The following is a 22,938-nucleotide window of genomic DNA, read 5'->3' as shown; positions in this document are numbered from 1 at the left end:
CACGACCATCAATCCTGAATTCGTCTTCGACTCAAGAGTCTTTGGCGAATCAACAGGACAGGTCATTGTTGTTCGATATTACTGTAAGTCATGAATAGATGGAAGAGTCCCAAAACCGAGAAATGTTTTGAGAATATTTGGCAGCACTCAGTTGCCCGTCAATCTTCGTGGGTCCTCAATCTCTATGGCCACTCGAGATCTCACCAGTTCAGATTTAAGAACAACTGCATTCTCAATAAAAAAAGCGGCGATGGGAATCGAACTCAAAACCTTGTAATTATCTGTCTAACTCTTTACTAACTGAGCTATTTATGTCTTGTCCATTATAATTTCTAATCAGCTACAATAATACATCAAATTGCGCAATATTACGAAATTTAAAAAAAAGTTGGATCCGCGGGGGTTCGAACCCGAGACCCCTTGGATTGAAAGCAAAAATCTTACCAACACGCCCATAATGGCTCTTCTACAGTCGTTTTCGAATTAAGGATCTTATAGTGTCTGTCCTAATTTTCTTATTTATTAAAAAAATGAAATTCGTTTCGCATGCTACGCACTAGTGTACATAACAATTATTGTATCCAAATTAAATTTATTTTTTAAAGGTAAACACGCACGTAATACGCTGAATACGCTCGATCGTGCAGCGCTTAAATTTGATAACGAATAACGCATTTTGACTTCTGAGCGTTTTTATTAAACAGAAAACGGTCGATGGTCGAGCGTTGGTATCTTTCAAAAATACGCTGATACATCGGCCTACTCGTTAAAAAAAAACGGGTTTACTGTAAAAGCAATTTTTTTTCCGTTATAGAAATTGTTCTTAATCTTATTGTAGTATTCAACGATAGGCAACCAACAATATCATTATTGTTACGTAATTATAATTTGTTTTTGTAACACAACTTACTAAATTTGAAGTTTTTTTTTAATTTTGTAATTGTGATACTAAAAAGGTTATTATAAAAATATTTAACCTTTAAGTTTAATTCAAAACGATACATAGATACGATAATATGGATGGCGCCATCTAGACCAGGAGCGCGCGCGGCGCTGTTTCGGTCGATAATTCAGTTTGCCTTTTTTACTTGTCTGTTGCGATCTGTGTCTGTTGCATCTTGTGTCTGTTGCGTTGAGCGTTGACAGTTGACAGTTAACACCGCAGCAGCAACTAACAATTTTCAGTGCATTGCAGCATTACACGTTATTCTACGGTGCATCATAGGTTTAATCGTTGTTAATAGGTAAGTCAATATTTATTAAATGTTATAAGTAAAATGCAATTCGTCTGACATTATGTTCATTTTCAACGATTGTGTCTAAAATTGAAGTAAATCAAATAACTGAATCCTGACCCACGAACGTGGATTTTATATTGTAATCGTTTTTCAATGTCATAAAAGAAAAACATTGTTTTCGCGTCCAAAACATGGTAGTACTTAATAACTAGAATAATTATATTTATTATACTGTTATCACTGGGAAGTTGTAACACGTGTTGTTTGTACGGTAGGCAAAATTGCTTTTCTGAATTTGTGTTTTCGTAAGGTTTTTAAGTATCGCAGAGAAAATATCTGCTTAAAGCTGACTCGTACTGTAAGTTGTACCTACTTATTCTATCAACAACACAATTTCACTCAAAGTTAGTTGCATTCCAAAAAAAATAATATTGAAGTAATCTAAAAGTTGGATTTTTTTAAGGACAACTTGTTGTGCTTAGGTTATCAAAGATGAGTTAGTTATCTGTTTACATTATGATCATCGATTAAATTATAATGAAAACATGTCTTTACCACAATGTTGTTATATTGTTTATTACCGAATCTTTGCTATAAAACTATTATACTATTATGTGATCTTTGGTTAACTTGATAATATTTTTAACCATCTCTCTTAATTTCAATTATCGTTTCAGTTTGCTTTATCTGACTATCTTTTCGAGTGATTCTCCTATATTCAAATAAAACTTTTTAGTGTATTCCAAATATGACTAAAATATTTCTTCCAAAGTAATATAATATTCTTTAATTTCTTGATCCGTTTTTGTATTTAATGTTATTATTAGGGATTTAATATTACGAACACTCAATAAAATCCATATTGTTTTATTTAAATTATTTGGCGAAACATTTATAATATATTTTGTTATCAATTTTTTATAATATGATAATTCATTTTTAATCTTATCATAATTTATTATTTGGTATTCTATTTTATAGTTTTCTAAAATTTTCTTTAAATCTTTCTTAATATCGCGTAAATTCAGTGGGAGATAGCCACCCCCCCACTGAAATTCCATATTGTATAAAGCATAAAAGATCATTTGTTATTATTATATTTTTCTTTTAAATATCGTAAACCATATATCGGTTAACCACGTACTCAAATTAATTTTATAGGAGTAGTTATTTTTATTTATAAAGTCAAACAGGTTTAATGGATTAGCATTAATTTTATAATTATGTCAACGTTAGTTTCCTATTTATCTAGCAATTCTTCTAATTTAAAATAATATTTCCTAACTTTTTTTTGCCTTATTGTTATTCAACATCATTATTAATTCTTTAAAATTTTTAATCATTTTGTATATATTTATACAAATTTGCTTTAGCATGTTTATAATCTATTTCTTCGTATGAGATTTCCTTGTCCTTTAAAAAGTTCTTAAAATCGCGTTATTTCTTCAATAAATCCCATGAATTGAAGCAAATTATTTGTGATTAATATTTTTCTTTTTCTGCAAAAACAACATGTTTCCAAAAAATACGACTATCAATTTTCTCTTAAAATCAACACCTACGTCTTTACTTATAGCATTTGTTGATTTTTCATAACCCAATATTTCTGCTAAATCTTTACCTTTAAACAAAGGTTGATTATCATTGTCTAATATGAAAAATACGTCTTGATCATAAACTTTCAAGTAACCGTATTATCTATGTCAATAATTTAATTTATTTTTTATTATTGGGTCAACGATCCCATTTATACTAGCTGTCTCAGTTTCAGGTTATCGTTTTTCAATTGCTCCAATTCATTTGCCATGCTTTCGTATTGTGGGAAAACCCTCTGATGTCAATTTTTCGCTTCTTCTTTCTTGGATGATAAAATTCTTTCCATACGTTATTTGTCTTCATCATATAATTACTTCTAATAGCTTTATTTATATTATTATTATTATTCTAAAATAATTGCTCTTTTCTCTTGAATCTACGTTGATATCTAGCTTTTCATTTATTTTATGTAGACTTTTTATAATACGTAGGTCCCATATTGCCTCGCATATTGTACTAGATCCCTTTTATTACAAGTATTTATTTTTTTTGACAATTAATTAAATAAACATTAAATTGATCACCTCCCTATACCACACATATTTTTTTGAATCTCGAGACTTATCACAATTTTACCTAAAAAGGGACAGTGTGTTTTAGTATGCACTGTTTATAGATAATTTCTTATGAAAAAAAATGTAATAAATTAAATGAATCGCTCACATAACGATGACCAAGAAACATGGCAAATGTTTCAAAAAAAGTTGAACGATATGAGAAGCAAACCAAATAATGACTTTGAACGATTAGTATTTAAAAATATGCATAATCAATTTAAAATGTATGAAAATAACGTATTAACCTTGGCAAAACTAGATTTTCTTAAAATTCGTTTTCCTAATCTTCAAGTCTTTGATGAATAAATTTTCTAATAAATGACAAGTCTTTGCTCCATTTGTTTGGAATTAAAATGTCCAGATGATTTTTATAACTATAGAAATAAATATGAAAAAACATATAAACAATGTAAAAAAGCAGTTAATTCTACTCGTTTATTATGTGATTGTGGTAGATATTACACTAGAACTAATTTTAGAAGGCATATAAAAACAAGTTTGCATAAAAATGGATTGAATTTATTTATTTACTAAAAATTGTTTGTTAGATTTTTTCCTATAATAAATGGAACGAAGGAACTTAAGTAATCTTCGTTTATCTGAACTGTTTAATATTGCAAAATCATTAGACATCAAATATATTAGAAAATATACTAAAGCAGACTTAATAAAAGCTATTATCAAAGCTTCGGACAGAGTCCTCATGAGCGAAGCGAATTCAGAAATATTTTCATTTGATGATGATTTATTTGCTGAACCAAGGAAAAAGAGAGTTAGTAAAATCAAATGTGACATATGTGGAAAATATATCAAAAGCACCCGAATGCACCTCCATAAAGAGAAAGAAAACAAAAAGAACCTAAAAACATTTCAGTTTGATGACGATATATTTGCTAAACCAAAAAAAAATAGAGTAAAGAAGATAAAATGTGATATGTGTGAAACATATATCGAGGAAACTCGAATACATTTGCATAAATTAAAACATGATTTGAATAGTCGTCGTTTGCTCGAATTACGTAATATGGCAAAATCCTTAGGTATAAGATACATTAAAAGATACAATAAGGCAGAATTGATAAACGAGATTATTAATGCTGAAGAGCAATTAAAAATAAAAAGAGAAAACAAGAAGAGCTTGGAAATATTTCCGTTTGATGATGCCATATTTTCTAAACCAAAAAAAGAAAGAGTAAGAAAGATCAAATGTGATGAATGTGGAAAGTATATTAAGGAAAGTCGAATGCAGTTGCATAAAGCAAGACATAATCCAGAGCCAGATTTTATTTTAGTTCAGGTTGCTTTTAAGGGAAGATTATTAACATATCAACATAATAATCTAGAAGAAGGTATAGATATGGAAACATACATGGATGTGATAAAAGAAAAGGCTATTAAAATAATTATAAATGCTTTAAATCTGCATAAAAATATTAAAACCAATCTAGAGATGGAATGTGAGTTTATGAAGCTGGAAAATGAAGACTTCACAATGATACATAAATTTCAGTTACCAAATGTTATACTAAGAGAAAAAGACGCCTTAGAGGAATACTGGGATGAACAAAAGGATTTATTTATATCAAGATGTGATGAACTACAAGAAAAAGGATCTGGATGGACTCTGAAAAATATAAATCATTTGCGCATTAATATAAACAAATATACACCTTTAAGCGGAAATTCATATGTAGAATTACCCAAGTGGATTAAAGATAAAAAAGCTTGCGTTAATGTTAAAAACAACGATAACAAATGCTTTATGTACAGCGTAATATCCTGTTTACATCAAGCAAAAGAACATGTAGATAGACTGAATCATTATAATAAGCCAGAATATATAAACGAATTAAATTTTGAAGGAATAAATTTTCCTGTAACAATCCAGGACATACCTAAATTTGAATCACATAATAAAATTAATGTTACCGTGTTTAGTTACGAAGAACAAATATTTTATCCTTTGTATCATAATAAGAAGCGATTTTATGAAATGAATATCGACTTACTATACTTTGGAAATAAAGACAACAATCATTATTGTTGGATCAAGAATTTGAGTCGATTGTTAAATGATCAGTTGGAAATAAATAGAAGCAAAAAATATTTCTGTAGAAGATGTTTAAACTACTCCGCTAGAACTGAAGATGCTTTAAAGAAACATCAAAATGTGTGCTTTAGTAATGAACCATGTGTTCCGAACATGCCCGATGATAATGTATTAAAATTTAAAAATATTCAAAGAATGTTAAGACATCCGTATGTCATTTATTCTGATTTTGAATCTATTCTGAAACCTATTCCTACATGCGAACCAAATCCTGAATCATCATATACTCGTAAAACACAATTTCATGTTCCCTGTGGTTATGGATTATACATTAAGAGTGCTTATAATAATATTGATAACCCATTGGAAATTTACAGAGGAGAGGAAAGTGATAAACGTTTTATAAAAAGAATAACTGAACATACCAGAACAATATATAAGTTATTAAAAGAAAATAAACCCATAAAAGATATCGAACTAGAAGAATATGAAAAAACAAAAATTTGTTATCTTTGTGAAAATGTGTTTTCTATAGAAAATCCAAAAGTAAGAGATCATGATCACTACACTGGAAAATATAGGGGAGCTGCTTGTAGAAAATGCAATTTGAAATATAGACAACCATTGTTTATTCCAATTTTGTTTCATAATTTAAGTTCTTACGATTGCCATTTGTTTATAAAAAATCTAGGAGAAGATAAAAGTCAATTGAAATTAATACCTAATAACGAAGAGAAGTATATTTCTTTCAGTAAAATTTTAAGAATGGGTGATAATGGATATATCGAATTGAGATTTATCGATTCATTTAGATTTTTAGCAAGTAGCCTAGACAATTTGTCATCTAATCTGGAATCAAGTCAGTTGAGAGAAATAATTAAATACTTTTCAAATAATGAATTAGATGTGTTATTTAGGAAAGGAAAAAGCAAGATAATTCGAAAAGGAATATATCCTTATGAATACATGGATTCTTTTGAGAAATTTTCTGAAACAAAACTTCCATCAATAGATAAATTTTATTCTTCGCTCACAAAAGAAGGAATTTCTCAAGAAGAATTCAAACATGCAGTGAAAGTATGGAAACATTTTAAAATCAAAAACTTGGGTGAATGGCATGATTTATACTTAAAACTAGATGTTTTGCTGTTAACTGATATATTTGAAAATTTTAGAGACTTATGTTTGGAAAAGAGTTATGGACTCGATCCTGTTTGGTATTATACAACGCCGGGGTTAGCTTGGGACTGTATGCTCAAATATACTTCAGTGGAGTTGGAATTATTAACTGATTATGAAATGTATTTGTTTTTTGAAAGGGGAATTAGAGGAGGTATTTCACAGTGTAGTAACAGGTATTCGCAAGCAAATGAAAATACTCAGATTATCTATATAGATGCTAATAATCTATATGGATGGGCTTTATCTCAGAAATTACCAGAAAAAGACTTTAAATGGTTGACTTGTGATGAAATTAAAAATGTCGACGGTATATTGGTATCAGATAGTGATACGGGTTATGTTTTGGAAGTCGATTTAGCATTTCCAGTAGACTTAGCTATTCATAACAAATTCAATGATCTTCCTTTAGCCCCGGAAAACAGAATTCCTCCGGGCGGAAAAGTAGAAAAACTACTTTGTCATTTCTATGATAAGAAAAATTATATAATTCATTACGAAACATTAAAACTTTACAAAAGTTTAGGTATTAGAATAACAAAGGTTCACAGAGGTATAAAATTTACTCAGTCAAATTTCATAGCACCATATGTAAAATTTAATACTGAACAAAGACAAAAGGCGAAAAATGATTTTGAAAAAGATTTCTGGAAATTAATGGTTAATGCCCCATATGGTAAGTCTATGCAATCTGTTAGAAACCAACAAAATATTAGGTTATATTGTGATGAAGAAAAATTACAAAAAGCGATAAACAAACCTAATTTTAAACACAGAACTATATTTAGCAAACACCTGGCAGCAGTTCACAATTTTAAAACAAAAGTATTGTTTAATAAACCAATTTATATTGGGCAAACTGTATTAGATTTATCGAAATTGTTAATGTATAACTTCCATTACAATGTAATTAAAAAAGAATTCAATGAAAACGTAAAACTTCTTTATGGAGACACTGATAGCTTTATATATGAGATTAAAAATGCCGATTTCTATGAATTTATGAAAAACAATCCCGACTATTTTGATACATCTGATTATCCAAAGGATCATCCATTATATTCTGATAAAAATAAGAAAGTAATAGGGAAATTCAAAGATGAATTGAATGGTATTAAGATATTAGAATGCATAGGTTTAAGGTCAAAAATGTACAGTTACAGAACCGAAAATTCTGTTTCGAAAAAATTAAAAGGTATTAAGAAAACAGTATTGAAAAAAGAAATAAGTTTTGAAGATTACAAAAATTGCTTGTTTAATCAAAAAGAATACTTCCATAGACAGAAAGTGATCAGGAGTCATAAACATGATATATTTACTGAAGAAGTAAAGAAAAAGTCTCTAAGTTGGAAAGATGATAAAAGATACCTTTTACCTAATTCTACAGATACATTAGCTTATGGACACGTATTAGTATCATCATAGGTACGTTCATGGACATTGTTGAATAAATCGCTATTTTTTATTAGTGTTGAAGTAATAAATTAAGAAAACAATAATTACAATTACGATAATAAACATAAGAACAAAAATAATAATTTTTAATTTATTAACTTGTTGAATGAGACTTGAAAACTTCTTTAGGAATTTTGGATATTCTTCATTGAATATGTTTAAATTCTTGAATATAGTACTTTCCATTTAATTTACAATTTTTGAGTTTTTTCATTTATTGCTCTCATATTTTTAGTATGTCTTTCAAATATTTTCAGAGTTCTTTTCTTTACATCATCGATGTTTGATGGTATTACTACTGTTTTGTTTCTTAATTCTGCTAGTTTCTTAGGATCATAATTATTGTAGTTGTCTAATTTATATTCCAATTCATCTATTTTATTATTAGCGGATTCTAGTTCACAGTCTGTCATAATTAATTGTTCAAGGAATAAATTAGCTGCTTTTCTTGCAATATATTTATCTACAACTTCTTGTTTGAAACCAACTATTTTTGCTCCATCTTCTAATCTGTCTATTTCAGTAATAATAGGTTTTAAATCTTTTTTCCATTTTTCTTTCTCATCGTTGGGAATGTATGAAACTAGTTTGTCCATTTATGACTGAAAAGTTTCTAAAGATTTACTAATTAATTCATCTGCTTCTTCATCTAAACTTATATGTTTACGACCACCTGCTTTGTGTTCTACATTATCGAATATTTTTTTATTTTTTGTTTTGCTTTTTCTCTCTTTTGTTCCCAATTGTTCCGATTTGTTCTCTTTTGCTCCGGATTGTTCCCGTTTGTTCTCATTTGTTCTCGTTTTACATGCAATCTTAATTCCAACTGAATTTAGTCCCATATTAAGGGAATTTCTGGAAATACTTTTAGATTTGCAAAAATTTGTCTTTGTTAGTTTTTTATTTACGGTAGAATTGAGATATTCAATGGCAAAATTACGATTTCTCATTTGCGTTACTTCATTGATATTTCTTGGTATATTTAGTTTTTTATCTTGAGTAAAAGATTTGTAACTATTTTTAAATTGCTGGAGATCAGATTGTTGTCTTGTTTTTAATGGTGTATAATATTCCGCTACAATTTTGTTTTGCTTCATAATTGTCTCGTGTTTTTATTTATTGCAAATATTTTATTTGATTAAATATATTTAATATACTCTTGATAAGTCAACTACTGACAGAAGGAAACTACTCGATAGAATGCACGTACTTGTTTTTAATTTATTATGGCAAAGAACCATACATTTTGATATGTAGACGTAGATTTTTTGTAAAGTTGTTGTTTTGTAATTTTTAATTTAAAACTTCTTTGCAAAACAAAATTTTAAATTCTTTAAAATAAGATACAATGTTTTAACAATAAAAAATTATAAAAAAACACTTTTGTATAATTCTCCAGTAAACGAATACATAAAATGGAAGAGCGTTATAAAATAATAATCAACAATAAACAAGCTTCATAAAAATGACAATAAATTTAAGTAAAAAATATGTTCTTTAGTATAAGAAACAGAAAACACATAAATACATTATACTTATAGGTACCAAATCTAGATTTTTCGAAAGAAAGGATCCAATATTACACTAAAGAATGTAAAATATATAATTCTAAAAATGTTTTCAGTCTGAAGGTCAATTGGTCAGCTATAGACTTAAGCTGCTCTCTGGTGATCATAACTGTTAACAGGCAAATATTGTTTAATTATCACAAATGTACATATGATATGTAAATTGAGTGATGATGGTTATTTTTTAGAGGATTAAGAAAGAAAGCAAAAAAACATTAACTTGAAATTAAATTATTAAGTAGACATTAAAATTTCAATATTTTTAATAAAAATTAAATACTTTTATTTTGCTTTGACTTTTGACTGCAAACTCTTTAATATCTGTTATCAATAAAAATAATTTACGTGTAATCTTATCATTAAAAATGTATTGTTTTTTTTAAGGTTTTGGTTTGGTGTTGTGGGACATCGAATATGGAAGGAGAGGACTCACTAAGTACAGTGAGTATTACCTTATAACTCTTACATAGAATGAATAATGATTTGAATAATGCTTTTTTTAACACGGGCATAGCACATTATACAATTAAAACTGTTTGGCAAATGGCATAATGTTAGTTTTAAAAAGCTGTTAAGTCTAGGTAAAAGTAGAAGGGCGTGTAACTTACATCAGTATATGCGTAAATAAATGCAATTTTGTGTACAACATTATTCTATAAAAATGCAATTGAATGTAATTTTTAATTTTTGCTTATTTCTAGGAGACTCATGGGTTTGACTTTCGAGCCATTTTCCTTGAAGAATGTACAAATAATGAAGGATATTTCGATAAAGAAGATGATATACGCCGAAGAATTTACATTCTACTTTCCAATAGTACAAATTTATCACTAAAGTGTGTTACATTAATAAAAAAATTTATTTCATATGTCGATAAAATAATAATAACAATGGAAAGAGATCCTCTTGATCTGATAAGCATACTGATAAGTAAACCTGAAATAATCACAGCGGAATACAAGTGTACGAATCTAACACCAGTTTTATTCACAAAGCAGCGTCCCACATTATTCACAGAACTTGTACTTGAGGCTAATTGTAACAAGAAAACAAACATTAAATCAAAAGTTACTGTAATTGCTTATGAAGAAATAGAAAATAAGAAAATTGGATTACAACACATTATGTATACAACACAGCCAGGTTCAATAAGCGATTCATCAAGCTCAGCTGATTTACTAGAAGATGATGATTCTAATTCCAATCAATCTCTTACTCGTAAGAGAAAGAGAAGAACATGTCAAAAAGCGGGGGACTTTGAGCTGCGAGGACATGTAAACAACTGTCAATTTAACAATACTGTGAAATGTCAAGTGGATATATTGATATTAGTTGGGGATAGATCTTACTGTGAAACATTGGCCAAGCACCTTGGACTGATTTGGTTTGAAGGTCTGCTGAAAGGAGAGGAAGACATTGAACGTCGTTTGCAAAATTATGATAATAAAATTTATAGACTAGCTCACACAGAAATTATTAAGAAAATGATGAATGGCTACAGCAGCATCTGCATCACCACATCGGCATCAGCTTGGAACTTTATATCGGCATGTACGAAAGGAATTATTTACACAAAAAATAAATCTAATTTGTATGATGAACTCGAAACGAGCGCAAATTTCTGTGTTTTTGTCGAAGATAATATTGTAGCTTATGTAGATGCTATTAGTAAAATTGTTCAAAAATCATTGTTATGCAATATTTTAGTGGAAGTAAATTATCAAGTAGATGAAAAAGCTTATACTAAAATCAAATTACCTATAACGGTTTTAATACCTTTTTACATTGTTAAATATTTCTCACAGAGCTTTATGGTGACACATGGAACTTGGGCAAATTCTAAAATTTTAGATATATTTGAGCGTAGAGATATTGTCTAAGGCTCCATGTATTGATTCTCTGTAAATACATACTAATTTGATACTAATAGTTTGCAAAATTACTGTGCTTTTATGTTTAGTTTGTAACCTAAATTACTGATGATATCAAAATTAAAAGTAAATTGTACAATACCTTTGTCTAATAAACAAACTGAAGAAAGTTAGAACATAAAGTTTAACCACTGTCATATTTTTTTAATTTCTTAAATGAAATGTTGCCGGTTAACGCATGTCCTGTACAAAAACATTCTTAAAGCTAAGGCTTTTTAGATTTGAGGCTACAAAATTCATCATTTTATTACCTTATTCTTCCTACCTTTAATGTGTCAGTAAATTGTACTGTAAATCCACGATTTTTAAAAGTTGCTGAAGCTTTCCAATCAAAATTTCCAAAACTATCATTTTGACACTGTTCTGCAGCAGCCATATACAGCTCTACAAAAAGTAACATTTATTATTCAATTATTGTAATTTATTTTATACTTCATTACAATGTATTAATAGTTTTCTTTTTAGTTGAATGGAAATTTTCCAGAATAGTGTTTATTTCTTTCTGGAAAATTCAAATTTTCTAAAACTGGAAAGCTTTCGCCGCTCATCACTAGTAAATTGCTTCAGTTTTGTGGCATAACTGATTTGAACATGTTTTTAGATTTAGCTACTTTTTATCATGCCTAAACTTCTCCTACCTGTTTTTTTGGATTAAGAAACGGTACCCTTAAGTATTATTTTTTTAAATATGACTTTTTTTTATTTTGTTTATATCAGGCTATTATTATTCTCACTATTTTAGACATAGTACACATTATCTCACTATCTACCAGACATTAGGTATTGTTAGAAGCTGTATATACTTTTTAATTGGTTAAAGCATCATTTTTTATATATTATTTGCAGTAAAATAAGGTAAGGTTTGAGAAGCGTTAGTCGGCTGGTGTTAATACACATTAAGAACCGGTCCCGTTGGTTCGCCAAAGGCTCATGAGTAGAAGACGAATTCAGGATTGATGGTCGTGCCGATGATTCTCGTCGATAGACACATACCTATAAACGGTATAAGCTGTCGTGAAAGAGGAGATGCTGTAAGAATAGATCGGATTGTAGTCGGAATGAAAACGGGGAATGTTTTGCACTTATTTTTATTAATTCTGTAAATATTCTGAATCCAAGATTTATCATGAAGGCATAGTCGAATATTGGGGTGTTGCAAACCGAGGGATTTGAATAAGAACTCTGGCTTTTTTTAAGGTCTGTTTTTTTTTAATTTTACCAATTACCTATTATCCTGGTCCAAAAGTAAAAAAAGCCATTTTGGGAATTTAAAAACAAGAGCTTTTATTTGTTTAATATTATTACCGGTCGCCACACCGACCGGTGAATTTTTTGCATGTGCCAATGCTTTCTCCAGAAGTAAAAATCCATTTTGGAGTGTCTCAAAACAAGGAATGTTGTAAGGTTTTTTGGGTGCTTTTAATGTATGTAATTATGTTTGATTTTGGATGATTTTCCCATGTGCCCATTTTCTGGTGGTCTATTGAGTTTCGAGTATATTTTGGGAGCATAAAAAATTATGATTTTTAAAGGAATTTCACTACATTAGTTTGTAAGGCGCCAAATATACCTCTTTGATTTGGTGTTGTTTTTCTCTTTTTTTTGCATGCGCCAATTGATGTGGTCCAGAAAGAAAAAGCCATTTTGGAGTGTCTAAAAACACGGTATGTTGTAAGTTTTTTAGAGTGCTCGTGAGATAATTTTACATGATTTTGGGAGATTTTAACGGTTTTTTCGTGTGCCCAATCTTTAGTTGTCTACACATATTTGGGAACTTTTGGGGTGGATAAAAATTAATGATTTTTGAGAGGTTTTGGGCTCTTTTCGGTTGTGTGCTTTTGGGCAAACAGCTAAATTTGTAAGATTTTGCCTTGTTTTTTAAGACGCTTTAAGTTGTTTTTCATTGATTTTTCCATGCGCCAATAGGCTTGGTCCAGAAATGAACAGCTGTTTTGAGGTGTCTGAAATCTAGAGATTTGACAATGGTTTTAGAGCAGTTTTGAGGTAATTTTAATTGATTTTTGCATGCGCCAATTGGCTTGGTCCAGAAAGGAAAAGCTATTTTTGGGGTGTCTAAAATCAAGGCATTTTGTAAGTTTTTTAGATCTTTTTCGGATGGTTACTTTTGGGAAAACAGTAAATTTGTAGGATTCTACCCTGTTTTTCGTGTGCCCAACTTTTAGTGGCCTACACATATTTGGGAACTTTTGGGGTGGATAAAAATTCATGATTTTTGAGAGGTTTTACGCCCTATTCGGTTGTTTGCTTTTGGGCAAACAGCTAAATTTATAAGATTTTGCCTTGTTTTTTAAGACGCCAAATGTACTGGCCCAGAAGTAACATTCTATACTCTACTAAACAGAAAAGCGAAAAAATAATCGTGAAAACACCCGTTTTTAAGGTATATTTTCAAATTAACATTTTTAAGGAAAACACCCCCGAATTTCAAGGGTAAACTGAAAACACCCTGATTTTCAAGGGTGGTTCAAAAGTCTAAAATTTAAAGAAAAAACACCCTGATTTTCAAGGGTAAACAGAAGTGATAAAATTTTAAACAAAATAACCCGATTTTCAAGGATAAACAGAAAAGCAGAGAAAATTGTGAAAACACCTCGATTTTAAAGGTATATTTTAATATTAACATTTTTTTCAAATATTTTGCTCTGTTTTACAAGGTTAACGACTTTAAAAGAAAAACGGTATTAGGATTATAAAAAATTAATTATTTATGATCCCATTACAAGAGTAAAAACATCTCCATGTTTATAAATTATTTCAATTGATAAGGATTCCCATTCATGCGCATAAATACCGTATGGACCATTAGTCTCAGCTCGAAGATATGGGCTAGTAAAAGGTTTTACTTTGGTGCATTTTTCATGTTCCTCTTTATATATTCTCACATATCCTTTACGAATAAAGTAGAATAGATCTAAAAATGTTATGGGTTCATTAAAATTATTTTTAAACTTAAAAGTAACTCCATTTTTCATTGGATAATTAAATTTAATGTCTATTTCATCATTGTGACTAACTTTACAATTCAATACTTTCTCATATTCGTTCAAACATCTAAGACAGCCTAAAGTAATGAATCCTGAAAATATTTGTTGACGATCTTTACTAGAAATAAGTTCGTCTAAATCCTTCTCTAATTCTTGTATAAATTCTTGTGATAATTTTTGATAGCATAATACAATGAATAAATTAAGTTTGTTTTTAAATTCCCTTATAAAGTCTTCAGAGAGTTTTTGATATCTCGATATATTAGCCCAATCAACTTTATCTGCAAAATCTTTTATAAGATCTTCAGATAATTTTTGATAACGTGATATTGTGCTCCAGTCGAGTACATTATGAAATTCTCTGATAAATTCTTCAGATAATTTTTGATGAAATGATATACCTCCCCAATCAACTTTTGATCTAAATTCTCTAATAAAACCTTCAGATAATTTTTTATGAGTAGAAACGTAAAACCAATCAGCAATTTCATTGCTGTTGTTTTTCATATCATCTTCCGTCATTGAGTCAAGTTTTGCCCATTGTTTTTCTACAACACTTAAATAAGATTCATCATCTGAGTCGCTTGAGTCAGAGTTTTCATGATTACAGTTAATTATATCCATAATTTATTAGAAAACAATTATATGAAAATAATCACAGACGTTTAATTAATTTTATTATTTGATCGATAACACCACATTTAAATCCAAAAACTGTCAAGTCAAATTTATCAGATTTAACTAATGTATTCGAAATATCATCAAATTCATAAAACATTTTATCTTTAAAGAAATATAAATTTCTATATCTGAATGCTCTGCTTATATTTGGAGGTATTCCAGCAAATAATTCTGAAATAAGACCATTTTTCTTTGATCTAAACAAACACTCATCAAACTCAATATATAAAACTTTATCATAAAATATATATGTTTTTTCAGAATAAGTTCTAAATATTGCATCAATTCTTTTTCCTTTTGGTATTCCTAAATTTTCAATAGATTGACCATTGTATCCACTTTTAACATTAAAACTTGGAAAATCAATTAAATAATATAAATTTTTAACAATTATTAAAACATCACCTGAAGGTCTTTGATAAATATGCGAAACTTCTTTAAAATCATCAGGCAAAAAATATAAATAATCTTTAATTAATTTCGGTTCTTTATCATAAGTCATATCTTTTAAATTGACTAACCAAACATACTTCTTATAAAAAATATACATATGATGATTTGCAATTAAAAATGTGTCAATTTCTTTATTAAAATCACATAAATTTACCATAGGTTCGTGAGTCGAAGACGAATTACCAACAGTAGGTTTAACTGTTGTTGTTGTTGTTGGTATTAATTCATATTTTAATCGTTCAGGTCGTCCATATAAATATTGAATTGCCCAGATATCGTCTTGAGTCAATTTATCAATACCACCATTATAATAGGCGTACATAATTGAATTATTATTTGCAGAATGTTCAATACCTAATGTGTGTCCTATTTCGTGTAATAAAACAGTATAAAAATTAGTTTGACCATCAGGTGTATTGCTTGATTCACCAAAATACCAGTTTTCTGATTTATCAAAATGGATTCCTAAACATTCATTATTATTTGGAAAAAAAGCATGAGCTAAAACATTACCTTTTCCGTCGAAACTTCTAGAACATATTCCTTTTTGACACCGTGAATTATGATTATGTTGAAACAGTGTATTAGAAAATGAAATAAGTATATCCGGTTTAATACTATTATACTCAAACATTAAATTTGAAACAGACTGCCATTGATTGAAGGCTTTTTGTGCTAATTCTTTCATTTCATTTGTAGCTAGTGAAAAATACCATTTAAGACTTGTTTTATTCCATTTTTCATAATGAACTCTATAAGCTGTTGGATTATCTTTATTTCCACATCTCGGTTGTTTAAGGAAATCAAGTGTTTCTTGATTTAATGTTCCATCAACAGGTAAATTATAATATTCTTGAAAGCTAATCAATGCTTCATTTACATCTGTTAATGATGAACTATTACTCTCCAGATAACCAAATTGTTCTAAATAACTATGAATCCGGACTGGATCCTCATCTGAACTTTTTACAGTAGTGAAAAATAGGAAAAGAATAAAATATTTCATTTAATAGAGTAAATATCAAATTGAACTAAATGGGAAGATCTTCAGAAATAATTATATTACAAAAACAATCTTCACAATCACTAGAGTTGAAGATCATATGATTTCTTTGCAGAAACACTATTTGTTTTTATCAAGAAAACATGAAACAGCGTCATATAACTCATACAACTTATTAATTTTTGTAGAGTCTGAAAATAAGTCAACAACAGATAAATATAACTTCAAGTTTCCCTCTAAAATAAAAAATAATCCATTAGTTGGACCAACATCATCTGATTTACTTATAGCAGTAATATCATACCTCTTATCAGACTTTAAATCAAATAATTTAATTTCTTTTGGTTCTTTTATTACCATAAGAAATTATCAATTTCCGTTTAAGTGGACTTTTTCTAGGTATTTCTCTCTGGGAAAATAATTAAAATTACTGACAAATTCCTCTTCACGTAAATTTATTTCTTTTTCATTTATTTTATCAGCCTTATATAAATGCAATAACTGTCTATAAAATTTATAAATTAACTTATATTCTTCAATTCTTTCTGATATTTTTAATCTCTTATCTAATATTTCTATTACCCCTGCACCAAGAGATAAACAAACTAATGGAGGTAGGGCTAACGAAGATAATCCCGATGCACTAAATAATAATTTACTAATAGATAAGCCGATTCCAATTTTATAAAAATATATGTAACTTTTTCTGTATACATACAAGCGTTTTTGTAGATATTTTTCCATTTATAACATATACCGAGTGACTATAAATGATTGAAAATTATTTTGTTATGTTGGTGACACATTTGAAATCTTTAGTTGGCGACATCGTTGGCATGACACACGTAATTTTTAAAATTGAAACAAACGTCAAAAAAATCTAAATCGACAATGTACTTCGTGACTTAACCTAACCTAAATAGAAATGACTGACAGATAATGCACGACAAGACTTGCACTACCAACTGCATCAGTGTTGCCAATCCACTATTTTCTTTCAATCATTTATAGTCACTCGGTAGATAATATATAATTCGCTTCGCTCATGAGGGGGTTAGACCAATTCTTTAATTACGTTCAAATATTGAAATAGTAGTTTTCTCATTTAAACGACACGGTATCTGTTTAAAAGAATATAATATATCATAAAAATCTTTGCCTCTGTTGACATTAATTATCATATATTTATATATACTTTTTTTCGAAAGTTGGCAACCGTGTTGGTGGTCAATTTTTGCTAATTGATTTTCTATTTAATATTACTATAATTCAAGTTTTGTTTCAAATTTGTTCGTTTGCGCCTAATAACGGAAGCCCTCCGAACGGAGAAGGCGTAATTGTTAGCGTCTTCTGGGGTGTGGTTTTTAGGTTATGTTTTGTAAATTGCCATTGTCTCTTTGTTAACTGTTTGCTTTATATAATGAGTGAGCAGTCTTGTCCTGGTTGTAATGGGGGTGTGGAGCCTGAGCTCTCCATCAGATGTGATGCGTGTGGTCGCGGGATGCGTTACTCTTGTGCTGGTATCTTGGCGGATGAGGTTATGTTTTTGCGGAGCGCTCATCGTCGCTCTCCACATGTGAAATTGTTGTGTCTAGATTGTAATGTTGTCTTTGCAGCACCTCCTTTTTCTCCCTCATATGATGGCGATATGAATGAAGCCCTTGGAAATAACATTTTCTTAAAATACATTAAAAGTATGATATGTTCGGCTGTCTCTCCGCTGAAACAAGATATAGCTGATCTGCGAGAGGAAGTTGCTAGTGCTGGTACTACAGGAAGTGTCTCTCCTGTTAGAGTTACTTATGCCCATAAGTTAAAAAGTGAGGTTAAGAGCAAGGTGGTTATTAGGCCTATTAACTCGAAACAATCTAGTTTAGTTACTGAGTCTGATATTCTTCATAATGCTAATCCAATTAATGAGAACATTAAAATCAATGATGTAAAGCGGGTATCTAGTGGAGCCATAGTTGTTGGGTGTAGTAATGAATTAGACTGTAAGAAGCTGAAGAACATTGTGTCTGACAAGTTGTCGAATCGGTACCAGGTTAAGGAACTTAGTGTTTTACGTCCACAGGTCAGGTTGGTTGGCATTTCAAGTGAAATTTCTAAGGAGGGAGTAGTTGACTGTCTTCGTAAGCAAAACTCTGAACTTTTCGCTGCTTCTTCACATTGTGAACTGATTCGCTATTGGCCCACTGCAAAGAACAAGAATGTATTTCAGGCTAATCTAAAGGTAGACATTGATACTTATTCCATGTTACTCAGTGCAGGTACTGTAATCATAGGTCTTAATGGCTGTTCTATTTATGACGCTGTTAGTGTTCTACGTTGTTATAATTGTAGTGGCTTCCATCATGGATCGAAGAGTTGCAAAAATAAGGCCTGTTGCCCGCTGTGTGGGGGTGAACATATGATGCGAGATTGTAAGGCTGATGAATCCCTTCATAAGTGTCCAAATTGCACTTCGTTGAAAACCAAGCCTGAGGGCCTCGATTTGTGCCATGCAGCTCTTAATGTCGATAAGTGCTTTGCTTATAAGCAGGCTCTTAAAAAGCTGAAGAGTGACTTGTTCGGCTGTGATGTGGCCCAGTAGCAATCACAGTTGTCTCGGGGTGCTAGTGATTCTGATATAACATCCAATAGTGGGCATAGTATTTTCAGAGTTCAGTGCAGTATGGTTAATGTTTACTATCAAAACACTAGAGGACTCAATACTAAAGTCGCTGATATTTATGTGGGTACAACTTTCTTATCTGAGTATGACATTTTCTGTTTTACTGAAACATGGCTCAGCTCAAACGTAAAGAGCTCTGAACTGTTTGATCTCAACCACTTTAACGTGTTTCGCTCTGATCGCAGTTTGTCTGGAGAGTCTTCTGTCAGGGGAGGAGGTGTTCTACTGGCCGTTCGGAATAAGTTTCGTGCGAAACAGATCGACTTGTTCTCTGTTTGTGGTGGTGTGAGGCATCTAGCATGGATTGATGTGCTGGTTGTAGAATGTTCCATAACAGTTAATTCTTGTGTTCATTTCATAGTAGTCTATGTTCCTCCTAAATGTAGTTCTGACGATTTCGCTTTTTTTGTAGATACTCTGATGTCACTGCATTGTGTATACGACTCCAAGAAGGTTATCATTGGAGATTTTAATATACCAGGCTTCGGTGAAGAGGTCAGCGACTCTTGTAACAGGGGCAGGCTTCTGAACAATCTCAGTGATTTCTTTGATCTGAAACAGTATAATCTGGTTAGAAACAAGGACGATCGAATGCTTGACCTAGTTTTCGGTAATTTGAAAATTGAGGTCAGTCCTTGTGTCGACGCTCTGACGCCTGAGGATCACTATCATCCATCTCTAGATATTACTGTTTTTATTGAAAATCTGAAACAGAAACCCCACAAGTCTTCAAATCAGTATATGGCTTTTAACTTTAAAAAGGCAAATTTTGTTGGACTTTACAGAGAGCTGACTGTAGCTAATTTTGCTTTTCTGAACAATGTTGATGACGTGGATGTTGCTGTTTCGCTGTTGGATGACATGTTGCGCGATATATTCATCAGATATGTGCCTTTGAAGCGAAAGTCACTGGGGAACTATCCTGTGTGGTATGACAGACAGATTATAACATCTATTAGGAGGAAACATAGATTGTGGGTGAGATACAGGAAAACTAAATGCAGGTACGACTATGATCAGTTCTCGGCGTTGCGTAAGCACATCAAGATTCAGACGAGGAATGCATATGATGCTTATCTCGGGAGAGTTTCATCCGACGTGAGAAAGGACCCCAAAAAGTTTTGGGGTTTTTTTAAGGTAAAAAATAATATCAGGTCTTTCCCATCTGTAGTGGTTAGGGATGGTATCATCCTGAACGATCCACAAGCCATTGTCGACGCTTATGCTGACTTCTTTGTGCAGGCTTTTGTTTCGTCGGATCCCAACACCGGTAGCAATAGTGATCCAATTTGCGTCAGCACTAATGCCAAGTACTTGAATATCCTTGGGGTGGATGAGAACATCGTGCTCTCCGCAATTCGCAGGTTGAAGTCTACGATGACTGCTGGACCGGATCTTGTTCCCTCCTTCCTTATCAAGGATTGTGGTGCTGTGTTGGCTAAGCCCTTGACTTACATTTTTAACCTGATCTTAAAGTCGTCCATCTTCCCGGTTGCTTGGAAGATGTCCCACGTGACTCCTGTATTCAAGAGTGGTGATCGTTCCGATGTTACCAATTATCGACCAATATCCCTTATTTGCAATTTCTCGAAGGTTTTTGAGCACGTTTTGCATTCTCTCGTCTATCCTCATGTGTCTCACATGATCATCGATAGCCAGCATGGGTTCATGAAAGGTCGTTCGACTGTGACTAATCTTGCGGTCATTAGTCAGTACTTATGTGAGATTGTGGATAGGAAGGGTCAGGTCGATTGTATTTACACGGATTTCTCTAAGGCGTTTGACCGCATGAATCATTCTATCTTGCTCGAAAAACTTGAGAGCTTTGGTTTTTCAGAGAATCTGGTGAATTTGATGTACTCTTATTTGTCTGGTCGAAGACAGTGTGTTCTGGTCAACGGTTTCAGGTCTCGTGCGTACGGGCAGTCGTCAGGAGTTCCTCAGGGGTCGGTTCTCGGTCCCCTGCTCTTTAACTTATACGTTAATGATATAACGGTTGGAATACATTCTCACTGCTTACTGTATGCTGATGACTTGAAAATATATCGACAGATCCGGAGCTCGGTTGATTGTGAACAACTCCAAGCTACTACTTTATGCAACTGGTGTAACCGTCACTTACCCCTCAATTTTAAGAAGTGTTGTGTGATGTCATACGCGAGGAAGTTGAAACCCCTTACATTTGATTACTCCCTGGATCAGGGTGTACTTCAGAGACCTGATCATGTTCGGGATCTGGGAGTGACTTTCGAAGCTCACCTGACTTTTAATGAGCACACTCACAACGTACTTTCGGCAGCGTACAGATCGTTGGGTTTTGTGATACGCAATGCCAAAGGAATACAAGAGGTTGATGCTTTGAAGGCTCTGTATCTTGCACTGGTCAGGTCCAGACTCGAGTATGCGTCGCTTGTGTGGTATCCCATATACGGTGTTACTGTCAGCAGCTTGGAGGGAATTCAGAGACGTTTCCTCAAGTATTTGTCATACGTCTTCAACGGGGTTTATCCGTGTCGGGGGTGCCCCCACGGTGAGCTGCTGCAGAGCTTTGACATCCAAAGTCTCTCGCTCAGAAGGAAAATAAATTCGGCCTTATTTTTGTACCACCTTGTCCGTGGCCGTGTGGACTGTCCTGACTTGCTGGGTAAGTTGTCGCTGCGTGTTCCAAGGCCCAACCTGAGGAGTGCCAGTACGTTCGTGGTTCCTACACCGAGAACCAATCTGCTGAGAAGGTCGCCTTTGTTCCATGCTGTTTCGAACTTCTCACAGATTGAGCAGGAAGCTGACATTTTTGTCTGTCGAGCGTCTGACATTAGGAAGGCCTACGGTGCGGTTGAGGGCTCTGAATGTTAGTCAGTTTCGTCTGTCTCCGCTTCAATTGGCTTTTTCAAATTTCTATTTTGCTATTTTTTTTCTTTTCTCTTCTATTTTACATTTCTCATTTCTTCTCATTGTGTCGTGTTTGTTACCTACTCTTTTTACTTTACATTTCATCTGACTCTTTTAATGGGCTCTTGCCTGTTGAGTCAGTCATTAATAATAATAATAATAATAATAATAATAATAATATATATACAGTAATGACCACATAAAACAGAAGAACTCATTTGTAACTGCGTGCTATTCCACGCAATATTTTTTCCGCTACTTAATAAATATTTTTTAATTTTTTCTGGTGGAGATATTCCAAAACTGTCAAAATATAAAATATTTCTTAAATATGGTTTGTTTATGTAACATACCCAGTGTGAGCCATAACAATTAGAGGGCTGAAAATTAATTATACCTGATTCATCTTTTCTAATTTTTTTTGGTAACATGTCAATTGCAAAAACACCTCGAAAATTTCGCGTAGCTTCATGAGGCAAACCCGAATTTTTCATAATATCAGATATTTCTATATTACTTAAACCCGATTTCCTATCAATTTTATTCCTTGTCCATATGTCTTCGTCTTCTTTTTTTTTATACCATCTCCAAAGGCTTTTTGTGCTAATTTAGTACCAGCATAACCAGCAGCACCTAACCCCAATGCTTTGGCTACAGCT

The 22,938-nt window shown here is 31.5% G+C and overlaps 2 protein-coding genes across 2 annotated transcripts; both read left to right on the top strand.

Moving 5' to 3' along the window:
• The first annotated feature begins 1,085 nt into the window (after nt 1-1,085).
• Nucleotides 1,086-11,702, top strand: LOC138140720 (uncharacterized). The gene is made up of 3 exons (XM_069061702.1): nt 1,086-1,244; nt 10,028-10,084; nt 10,345-11,702. The coding sequence occupies exons 2-3, from the start codon at nt 10,058-10,060 to the stop codon at nt 11,521-11,523; spliced, it is 1,206 nt and encodes a 401-aa protein (XP_068917803.1). The 5' UTR covers nt 1,086-1,244; nt 10,028-10,057; the 3' UTR covers nt 11,524-11,702.
• Nucleotides 11,703-17,917: 6,215 nt separating this feature from the next.
• Nucleotides 17,918-19,391, top strand: LOC138140721 (uncharacterized). The gene is made up of 2 exons (XM_069061703.1): nt 17,918-18,986; nt 19,060-19,391. The coding sequence occupies exons 1-2, from the start codon at nt 18,137-18,139 to the stop codon at nt 19,128-19,130; spliced, it is 921 nt and encodes a 306-aa protein (XP_068917804.1). The 5' UTR covers nt 17,918-18,136; the 3' UTR covers nt 19,131-19,391.
• The last annotated feature ends 3,547 nt before the right edge of the window (nt 19,392-22,938 follow it).

This window comes from Tenebrio molitor, unplaced genomic scaffold, assembly GCF_963966145.1.
Source record: "Tenebrio molitor unplaced genomic scaffold, icTenMoli1.1 SCAFFOLD_162, whole genome shotgun sequence".
NCBI lineage: Eukaryota > Metazoa > Arthropoda > Insecta > Coleoptera > Tenebrionidae > Tenebrio > Tenebrio molitor.
The sequence above is the reverse complement of the archived record's forward strand: the minus strand, read 5'-3'. Positions and strand labels throughout refer to the sequence as shown.